At 34.1% G+C, this 11905-nt stretch overlaps 1 protein-coding gene across 1 annotated transcript; it reads left to right on the top strand.

Moving 5' to 3' along the window:
• The first annotated feature begins 2603 nt into the window (after positions 1-2603).
• Positions 2604-10697, top strand: LOC110692459 (uncharacterized protein At2g24330-like). Its single transcript, XM_021869459.1, has 6 exons — positions 2604-3093; positions 3217-3533; positions 3900-4041; positions 8406-8515; positions 9565-9973; positions 10063-10697. Exons 2-6 carry the CDS (start codon positions 3234-3236, stop codon positions 10335-10337), a joined length of 1236 nt encoding a protein of 411 aa, XP_021725151.1. The 5' UTR covers positions 2604-3093; positions 3217-3233; the 3' UTR covers positions 10338-10697.
• The last annotated feature ends 1208 nt before the right edge of the window (positions 10698-11905 follow it).

The raw sequence follows: 11905 nt of genomic DNA, 5'->3' as shown, positions 1-11905 counted from the left end.
TTTGATGGAGAACAGAAATATGGGAGGAATTTAAATTACTTTGTAGTATTTAAACATAAAAATAACATTATAAAGATTAACTAATTAAGCTTTAAGCCATATGCAAATCAGAGTTAGGTAAAAGATTATGCTAGGTGCGTGCAATGCCTCTAATGAGTCTAATCTAATAATATGGATCTTACATCAATTTATCACTCCTATACCATGAATCTAATTATTTATAAACATCGTAAATGACACCACTCTAATGTACATTTTTATAAGTATAATATATAAAAATGTAATTAGAGTGTCATATTTGGATGGATGAATGCCCACCTATGTTCGGTGTCTTTGCTAGACAAAACTCAATTATAATTAACTGGGTTGTGTAAAAAAAAGGTTGTATAATATTGAGCAATGTTACTGATAGAGAAGGAGAGTGGTCTATTTAAAGAGGGAAGAAGTACATTTGAAAAATAGAGGTCTAAATCTAGAGTATCCAACGAGATAATATAATTATTAAAAAAAGAGTTCACCATAGAAGAAAAATACAACGGGAGGAAAATTTGCTATTTCATGGAAGACAAACGAACATGATTTTTTTTTATTTTTTTTTTGTTAAAAAAAATAAATTCAGAAATTAAATGTGGCCATTGAAAATAACAATTTTTTTTTAATTTCAAATATTATGGTACCCAAAAATTTCAATTCAAATGAAATTTTAAAGTGAGTGGAATTTGGGGCCCAATTTGACAAAGTCATGTCACATTGTATGTAGGCCCCACATATAAGGGTTTTATGTGTAGCCTTTCTCTCCTTTGTAGGGCTCGCAATGGATCGGAGGTGGATCGGGTGGTGCGTAATCCACCTCCATCCGCTAACGATCCATTTGTCATCCAACTCATTCATAACAATTTAATTCTTCATCCACATTCAATCCATCCATCATTTGCGGATGGATCGGGTGGATCAGGTGAACAATGGGTGAAATAAAATACACCATCATTTAGTCATAATACTAATATACATAAACTAATAATTTGATATATAGTTGACGAAATCTTTAAATTTTCCAACATCCACACTATTATACGAAGTTTAACTTATATTACTAGTATACTAGGTTAGAACCTGTGTGATGCACAGTTTATATAAAACCTATTTTTAATTTGTACATTTTAAAAATAAATCGCTATTATACAAGAATATAAGTAAGAATTACATATATTTTGTAATTTTAAAAATTTTATTGTAATCAAAATTATGATATAATATTTGTTCAATGTTGTCTAATTCATACTTCAATGTAGGAGGTCATTTATTAGTGTGCTATTTAAAATTGTTTCAATTTCCTACGATAAATTGATAGATTTTATTTGTGATGTAGAAGCTTCCAATATTTAAATTTCATAAATGTTAAATATGATAGCTTTCCATAAATAAAAAAATCTATTAAGTATTACTCCCTCCGTTTTTAAATACTTGCTCCACTTTCCTTTTTCGGCCGTTTTTAAATACTTGCTCCATTTCCTTATTTGGAAAGCTTTTACAATATTTAACTAATTTCTCTCACCTAGTGGACCCACCACTTATTTTCTCTCCTCCAATCCTCTCCACTACTTTTGTTTTTTTACAATTTTTTATTTTTCCATTTACCCCACTACCTCCATATATTATTATTTTCTCACATTTCTCCTAAAACTCCGCGCATGGAGAAATGGAGCAAGTATTTAAAAACGGAGGGAGTACTAAAACAAAACTTTGCTGATGTCATCATTGTCCATATGTCACTCTCATAATAAAAAATTTCCCGCTTAAATGCATGATGATGTCATCTTCTTCTTCTTATTTTTTTTTGAGCTATTATATTTAATAGATTTTGAAATTTGAATAATAGAAGCTTCTATATTACAAATACAACCTAACTAATAAATAGACTCCTACATTAAAATATGTATTAGGCAAAGTTGAACAAGTATTATATCATAATTTTGATAAAAATCTAAAATTTTCAAAATTCATATTTTGTACATGGTGCATATTCTTATTTATACTTGTCCATTTTTTTTAAAAAAAATGTATAAATTATAAAAATAAATTTTATATAAACTGTGCATCCCACGGGTTCTAATCTAGTAAATAAATAAAAAGAAAGATGACATCATCATTGCATTTAGGCGGGAATTTTTTTATTGAGAAAGCAATACGTGGGCAAGGGTGATGTCAGCAATTTCTGTTTTTGTAATAGTTAATAGATAGATATGAAGTATATACTTATATAGTATTACAAATAGGTAAAAAATATAAGCGGATGGATGGATGGGTCGGGTGATGGATGGATAAAACTCCACCCAAATCCGACCCGATTCATCCATCATCCTTATAAAATCCATGTTGGGTTGGGTGATGGATGGATAAAACTCCACCCGAATCCGACCCGATTCATCCATCATCCTTATAAAATCCATGTTTTGTCGGATTTTTATTCATTTAATCAGATCGGGTGGTTCGATTATCTATAGATTCGGGTGAAATTGCCAACCCTGCTCCCTTGCATTAACTGTGTACTAATGTATCATAAGAGTGCTAACTTTGTTAATAGGCCGTAAACCCGTGAAGGCCGTGATTAGTCATTTAGTCTGGACTCCTGAAAAATTCTTTCCCGACCAAGTAACCCGACCCAAACGTCACCGTGGAAACCTCTCTTTGTACATTTTCCATCAACTTTCCTTCCCAATTTCCGATACCATCCCTGTACTTGGGCGTCCGTTTACCCAAATCGGTGTCGCTGCCCTACTTTCTCTTTCTCCCTTCTTCTTCGATCTCTCTTTCTCTCTCCTCTCCTCTCATCCGCCATTGTTTTCTGCTCATCGCTTTTTTCGACGCTTTCTGTTTCATCTTTACCAACGACAATTATTTCTACTCACCCTCATTTTCGCGATTTTCTGTATTTCGATTTCCTACTTTTCGAAAGTCCCAGATTTTTCTGGCGCTCCTTTTTACGACAGATCGCTATTTCACTCCTTTCTCTTTCCTTTTTGCGAAGCACTGAAATCGTCGAAAAACCATCTTCATATTCTATTAAAAAAATTTAATAATCCATTTTCTCAGGTGGGTTTCTTTAATTTTGATTTCTGATCTATTAAATTGTCAATTTTATGAACTGGATTAATTTTTTTATGTTGTTCATTTCTGGGTATGATTTATTTTTGAAATTGGGATTGAATGGTGTAGGGTATTGTTGCTGAGCAATGGCTGGGGAACCTGATAAGAATGTTGAGAGTGTAGCTGAGAAATCCGCCATTGTTGCTGCTGGTGATGAAAAGCCCAAAGATGAGAAGAAATCAAAAGATGGTTCGAAGAAGAAAAAGGAGAAGGGGTTTTTGGCTCGATTATGGAATGGATTATTCGGGTCTCGAAAAGACGATTTCGAGCGAAGGTTGGAACGAATTTCGAAAGAAGAGAAGATTATTATCAGTAGAATGAGAAGGAGAGCTCAAAATTGGGGAAGTTTGAAGCGGAATATTATTCTGTTTTCTGTGCTTTTGGAGGTGAAGCTTTATAATCTGTGTTTTTGGGCATTTTTGATGTAGGATCATGTTTGTTTTTTACTTATTAATGTTTTAATGCTCAATAATGAATGATGTTTGCTCGTATTCGATTATTCGTGCGCAATTGATCGATTTTAGGGGTTGATGTTATGTAAAATGAAGTTTAAATTCGAACTTTCAGCTTTTCTAAGTTTTGCTTTAGTTGAGAATATAAATCTAATGTTTGCATTGCTCTGTTATTGAGAGATATTGTTTGATATGTCTACTTTTATGGTGCTATATAATTGTTTGCATTTTTGGTGTACTTGATCATGGTTAGTTCAACACTTTCTGATTGTTATGGTGGTGGTTATACATTGTTTTCAGATTGTTGCTGTGGGTTATGCTATCATGACGGCAAGGACAGCAGAAAATTGGAAAATTCGGGCTTTTCGGGTTCTGCCAATGTTTCTTCTGCCTGCTTTATCTGCTATTATATTTTCAGGGTTATCAAGCTTCATAAGCATGCGTAAGTTTTAGTAATTGTTGTTAAGTATGATGCAATATTGAGTTCTAGTTGTCCTGGCTGTTAAACTGTGGATTTGAATTAATTTTGGTATTGTGCTCTTTGATTTGATCAACACTATGGATGCTGGTCTTAGCATATGTCTCTTTACCGTAAAAAAAATCAGTTTAGATAAGTTTCAATCAGGTCCAATAAGTTCCAATATATATTACCCACTCAAGTTTACTCTCTTCTGAAAAGGTTCAATAAGCTTATTCTCTTCCAATACGTCTAATAAGTACAGATTAGATGATTTAGATCTAATAAGTTTAGATAGGTTTAATTTATATTTCAGGTGAAGAAAGTGAATCTATAATGTTTATCTATGTGATTGTCTGATATACACCCTCTCCCATGTTATTACTTTGGTTGTTGAGAATGTCGAATGATACTTGCAACATAATCTTTATGCATTCACATATATATTCAGATGGTTGTGAGTAACATTGTAGGCTAAATTTGCTATCCTTAACCCATAATAATATTAATATAAAACATTAAGCCTACTTCCTTCGGTTATTTATAGAAGCATGATTTGGATTTTTTAACTACTGTATTTACAAATCCTTCTTTGACTATCCTTGATGATATATAATTTAAGTATTAATATAAAACATTAAGCCTACTGCCTTCAGTTATTTATAGAAGCATGGTTTACATTTTTTAAATACTGTTTTTACCTTGGTTTTAAAAAGCGCGCCTCTCTCCTTGGGCTTTAGCTAGGTGAGGCTCAGTCACCTGCGGAAGGCGCGTGCCTCGTGCGCCTCAAAGCGCCTTTGGTAAGACGCGCCTTTGCGCCTCAAGGAAAATAACTAAGATTTAAGTTATAAATTGAAGAATGATGAACATTTTTTCAAATTCAGACTACCTTAGCTTTACATATATCATTATTTAATTTATTATGAATCTTTTTAATTGGTATTAAGTACAATCAAAGTAAAAAATATTTTGAAATAAATATATAAATACATGCGCCTTGCATATAAAAGGTGAGCGCCTTTGCCTTGCGCCTAGGCTGCAAGGACCATTTGCGTCTTGGTGCACCTTGCGCCTTTTAAAACTAAGGTTTTTACAAATCCTACTTTGAAGCCTTGATGATATGTAATTTAAGTAAAACATAGTCGTGTGGGATTTTGTTGGAATATTCATAATTTATATTTCAAAATACCACATATTTATAATTTTCACTCATTAATATTTAAATTATAAATATAATGACAATCGAACTATACATTGGCAATTGTAAAAGTAGAAGTTTTTGCATATGTTGCATATGGTCATGCGACTCATGTCCCTTAATCAGGAGATTTTCATTTTGATACCCGAGGTTGAAATTTTGGAAGGGTGGTTTTCTCTCACCAATGATGGATTAGCCTTCTTATACTTTTCGTAATTTAGAGTTAAGACAATAAGAAGTTACAAATTATTTGATGCTAGGATAATCATGGTCTATATATGAATGCGATGAGATAATGCAAGATATGTGGACGATTGGAGTGCTATGTGGCCAAGAAGAGACATGCTCAAAAAGACCTCATAAAATTTGGGTAAAAGATAGATCTATCATGTTGTTTTGCTCATAAAGGACACAATTATTTGAAAAAATACAGTCAAACCATGTTTGTAAACACAATAAATGCTAAAAAAAACTGTGTAATGGTGTAAAACTGTGCTGCTTTTTTGAATGCGTGGACAACTTTTAGGAGCATCAAATTAAATTCTGGATATTATGTATATTGTGGATGTGCATACGGGGATATACCTTGGTCTAAAGATAAGCAAATGCCAAAAATGCGCTAATTTTCTCCCTTAGTTAGACCATCTTACTTTAAACACAAATGAGTTTAAACACAAATGAGTGAATGACTAGTGTGTGATTGTGACATGTGAGTGTTTGTGTACATATAAGAAATATTCTTGTTAAAAAGTTTAATTTCTGAAGGATACAGTAAATGCAGTGTTTATTTGTAATTCTTTTACTGGGTTTTTGAATGTGCCATCTAAGCATAGGATGTCTCTTGTTCCTTCTTGCTTTCTCCTTGTTGCTTTAGAATACTTTTGTTGAATGAATACTCTAGAGGTAGATGTCCCTTATTCATCTAAAGAGTCAAGATTATACTAAATTATTTATTTTGATGCTTTCCCTCTTCAGAAAGCTTTCTGTTTAGGTTTCTTTTCAACATTTTATCGGAGTTGCATTTTTTTTTTTTTGACAGGAGTAGGGGAGGGGTTTTTGCTGATTTCTATTTACTTGTATTCGCTGTGAAATGCTGCTATCTTTTCACAGCAAGAATATTCCTGATGTTTCTTTTATGCCTCTTGTTGATTTTGCATATTACACCTGTCATCCCACATAAGTATTTGGCCTCATTGAATCAACAAGGTTATTAATGATCTTTTGAAAAATATTTATGCAACAAAAATAACCTTGAATAAAATTTTAAGTATATGGATTATTATTAATGTTATACGTTCAACGATTTTTAAAGGTCATTTTTGGTTGAATAGAAGATTATGTTATCGTTAATTAATTCATTGGAACCTTAGTTGGGAATTTGTCATTGATTAATAATTTTTCTTGTAGCTAATAGAGACTCTTTGAAATTATACATAAAAGGCTCAACATTAGGTAGCAGGTAATAGTAGCATGCTTGCTATAGCTGAAACTTGTTTGCTGGCAGATGTTTTAGCCCTTCTAGCTCTAGGATGTGACTTGCCAAACTTAAAGTTGTTTGATGATCACATTGTTTCCAAATAAGTATTTGACACTTTGTAGATTTTATTATTATTTATTTATTTATTTATTTATTTATTTTTTCTTTCCCTTTTTCCTAGTGTGAAAAAGGAGGATTTGTAAATAATGGCATAGGAATGTGCCTAGGGGTGTAAATGCATTAAGATTTGTCATTGAACACTCATATTTGTTCTGTTGAAAATGAACTCAAATAATAACATAGGGATTTCATGAACAATTTAACTGTTTATGTAAATGTGGAACTAGTGTATCTATATTTATGAAACATAAAAAATTAAAATTAAAATTAAAATTAAAAAAAAAAAAAGAAAAAAAAAATGTATGTTTAAGAAAAGATAATTTAGAGCTTATTTATTTTGAACTTTTTTTTTATTATTATTGATAAAGTTATGATCAGCATACTATATAAAATTTGACTACAAGGCTATTTTATTTGAAGATGTATAAATTGTAGTAGAACATAACTCTTTAATGAGCTTCACTTGATAAATAAAGGAGTGAAGCTGATATATTCTAGTTTCCAAATGAACTAAATTTGAATTAAGTTTGAATATAAGCTAGATTTTGACTAAATTGAGTTTGAATGTGGCCAGGATGATACTTGGTTTATCTTTATGTATTTGCATCCTTATATGTGTGTATGTAACTTTTTTATTGACCTCTTGTGTAGGCTATCTTTGTAAAATAGCAGGTTCAATAGCCTTTTGGCATTGTCGAGCCTTTTGTCACAAAATTAACTGTTGGAAATCTTTTGGATTAGCATTTTGTAGATTTGACCCAAAGTGCTACATTGCATAGTGTAATAGGAGCAAGCACCAATATGCACTATCATTTTGGTTCCTCCCTATGATATCATTGCCTTACATTTGATGAGCTGTCAACTACTAAATTAACGCCTTATAAAATAATTATTAACCATTCGTATATCCTGCCAGTAAATTGCTAATGTCATTTCTTTCTCGGTGAAATAATTGCTAACTATGCTTTTGGTGTTGTGAGAAACAAGTTCAGACGAAAACTTTAAATCTTATATCTACATATGGTAATCTTGACTATGAGTGACGTGTCAAGCTAATGGCGAGTCTTTTTCAAATGTCTTTTTTTTTTTTTTTTTTCAAATGTCTTTTCACTGTGAACTCTTTAGCTATCTTTGAAGAAGACCTTTCAGTGTGTAGAGAGGAGACTTCGGTGTGCTGTTCTAACAATCAGGACTGGTTACAGATTCGGTTTGTGGATTTTGGTTAGGTGAAGGGGAGAAGAGGTTGCTTTGGCAAAATGCGGTGATGGCAAGTTGTGGTCTTTTGCCTTGAAAGAAATGGTTGGATTTATAAAAGTCTCTACCGCATGATTTGCTTTGGGATATATTGACTTTGGGATTTGTGTGTTTGCCTAGAAAGAAATGGTTGGATATTAAAAACCTTGAGTATAAGGGTAGTCATTTATGACAAGCTATTTCTATTAGGCCATGTGTCCCGGTGATTGTTATGCCATGTTGCTGCATTGTTTTTCTGCTCTGGCTAGTAAAGTAGTAAACTTCCAAAAAAACTTTTCTTATATTTGTTTTCTTGTGCAGGTGAACGAAAGGATCAAAAAACTTTAGAAAAGCTTCAGACTGAGAGGCAATCAAAAATTGATGAGCTTAAAGAGAGGACCAATTTTTATCTAACGCAGCAACTTATTCAGGTAGTATTATTAGATAGATTTCTACTTTTGACTGTGTCCAATATGTTGTTAGATGATGTAGGTAACTCTTACAGATTAGCTTACATACTTGTAAGAGGGTGGACCAAGGGCCAAAGAAAAATGTTTGTAAATAAATTTTTGATAGAAAAAAGCCTTTGATATGGGAGGTTGCTTTGTAGTTTCCTAATCATCTCCTAGAAAAAACCCTTTGATATGGGAGGTTTTCCTGTCACAGAATGTCAGATGATTGTTGGTCCTGTAGAAATTTGTAAAGGATGTGTATTGGAGAGAGAGGGTTTGAACATGCACCTTCTTGACTAAGCGGTGCATTTTTTGGCTGAGCCATTAGCGAGGATGAGAATGGAGAGAAATAGGAGCGGTGGCAGACTGACTGTAGTATTGAAAAAGAACAGGCAGCACGGTGGCCCAAAGAAAGCTTCATGGCATAAGGGGGGAGGCAATGGAGGTGGAGAAAAGGGAAATGGGATAGGGGTAGTGCTTTGGCAGGGAGAGAAGGGTTGGGTTTGGAAGTGTTGGTGATGGGATGCCGATGGGGCAACAGTGGTAATCAGGTGGGTGCAGGTGGGTGATGGACTGGCATAGTTCTTGAAACTGTATCACTTCACTATTTGAATATTTTATACTACGTATAAGCTATTCCATATGTCTGCACTCTACAGTGGATTCCCTGGATAGTGCATAAAGTTTTGTTGCTAATTAGACACTAAATGAAAGAGTATGCTTAGTTCAAGCCTTGATGGAATCTGCATTTACTGGCACTTCATATGAATTTTAGGAAGATGAGACTAATACTTTAGCGCACCTGTAAAATAATAGTGGTATATTTGTTTTTGGTAAAATACAGTTGGTACATCTGGTACTTGCTACTGTAGCTGATGCCAAGCATTGGTGACTTTTAATGGAAAACGGAAAAGGATAATATTTTCTCAGAACTTTTCTAAGTAATATTTTGACCGGACAACCTACATGAATCTGTGTCTACTTTTATACTCCCTTTTTCAATAATTCCAATTTTCCTACAATGGCAGAGATATGACACTGATCCTGCGGCTAAAGCAGCAGCAGCTGCTGTTTTGGCATCCAAATACACTGAAGGCACAGGATTGAAACTCTCTCTTCCAGAGGAGTCTGAAGTTGATGCTGGAAAAAGCAATGATGTTGAACTGGTCCAATCTAGTGGCCTTAGAAATAGGAAACAGCCACAAGGACGAGGAACTAGCCCAGGAGGCACAACAATTCAGCATCCTGCTGAAACATACCCACAAACAGGCAGTGAATATGCCCAGCAGAACCAACAGGTTTATGTTGATCATTTTCAAGGGCAAGGAGCCACTGCATATAATAGTGGATGGTTGTCTCGGATTGCAGCAGTGCTTGTCGGTGAGGATCCAACCCAATGTTATGCTCTCATATGTGGTAACTGCCATATGCACAATGGTGAGTGATATCTGCTGATGTAAATTCATGTAGCATTTCCATTTCTTCAGAATATCGTCAAATTTATTTAATTGTCTGGTTTTGTGCAGGGCTTGCAAGTAAAGAAGATTTCCCCTATGTAACCTACATTTGCCCACATTGCCATGCTGTAAATGGGCCAAGGATCCAACAGGAACGTTCCTCTGGTACCGATGCTTCTAATATGGGTTCAGTTGTTTCAGCTGATCATGGCCATGCTACCACAGGTGTTGATTCTCCACATGATAGCACAGTTGATGATGTTAATGGTGAAACTGTTTCTACACCTGCGCTTGCTAAAGTTGGTGAAAAGACTGAAATACCAGCGGAAGGTAATGAGAGTTGAAGACATGGATTGCTTTTATGAAAGTGAAGACATTTCCTGGTTTGAATCAGTTCATTTCAGAAGGCAAGGGCTGACGGGGATGCTGATTATGAATATATATGCCTCTAGTTAGGGGTTTTTGTGATATTCTAATGTGGTTATACTACTTGTAAACGTACAAAATGTAGGATGTTTATGACTGCAATACAGGTGTAGTTTTTTCAATTGGCCAGCCACTATATTGAATTTGAGGCCAGCAAACTGAAATTTCAGTGCATCTACGAGAGTGTGATGATTATATGATGACAGTAATGAGGAGTTTTCTGTGCTGTAGAAGCAGTATTTTTGCAATTTGAATCTGCATCATGTATGATTTGCTGATGACCTTGCTATTAGGTTTGCCAAATTACTATGCCCCATGTTGGTTTTCTTATCATGTTGAACAAGATAATAACTTGAGTTTACTAATAGGCCTATCATTAGTTGAAAGTCCCCTAAAAATGGAGGTGGAATTTGGTTTCTCAGCCGAAGAAATACATGAAACTGCTTGGTAGCAGGATTTTAAACCATGGTCCCTTCTACTCAGATCTGCTGACCCAACTGCTATGTGGGAACACTGGGACTGGAAAGTGGGCATCAGCCTAGCTTGATGCATAGTGCCAAGCTTTAGATTCTTCCAGATGCCATTTTGGACTGATGCATAGTGAATTGTGTTGTGAAATAATGATTCTCTTGGAAGATATACTGCCTAACTACACATTTGGAGGATTCTTTGTTCCATGATAACTTAGTAAAACCAATGGAAGAAGACTTGCATCATGTGGATATTTTGAGGAAGGTGTGCATATGCAGGCCACACAAATTGTTGATATGGAGCAGCAAGAGAATCTCTTCCATACTCGGTGATTAGATAGTTGTAAGGCGTGTTGTTTGGTAATAAATAGTAGCTCTACCACTTATGTACAACAAGCTAGTCGATGAGTGAAAATTGCTACAGCAAGATGCAATAACAGATTTTTGCGATCACACTTATTGTAATAGATGGAATTAATAATCAAAATTGTGCTAATATTATTCAAGAAAATTTAAACACCAAAATAAAGCTAGTGTAATTCGTTCTCAAAGACCAAAAAACATAACTGTGATTTGCCTTTTGAAATGGTGTAAGCCACAAATCATACACATAAACAAGGCCATTACATCTACTGCATAAATTTACACACGAATAGTAATTCATGATGAAATTTACACGTTTAAAAAAGTACAAAACTGCCATACACTTTTGTAGATGTATATAAAAAACATTGATACAATATTTCCTAGAATGTGTACATGACTACTGCGTTACATAATACAGTGGCGAATCATCGCAGCTTAAAGGACCGAAATACGAACACACTATGTCTCAACTCTTCAAATCTCAGCACTTGAATTGTTGTCTGACGTCTTCCAACTGCATTGTCATGAAACAGTCGCTGCAATTTATCCACCTATCAAACAATCAACGCAATAACACATATGCAAACGTCTCTCTCTCACTACTCCTATTCAGAAACGGTAATTCAAATTACACTATCATCGTGGCTATT

This window comes from Chenopodium quinoa, unplaced genomic scaffold, assembly GCF_001683475.1.
Source record: "Chenopodium quinoa cultivar QQ74 unplaced genomic scaffold, ASM168347v1, whole genome shotgun sequence".
In the NCBI taxonomy this organism is placed as follows: domain Eukaryota; kingdom Viridiplantae; phylum Streptophyta; class Magnoliopsida; order Caryophyllales; family Amaranthaceae; genus Chenopodium; species Chenopodium quinoa.
This window is presented reverse-complemented; position numbering and strand designations above follow the sequence as displayed.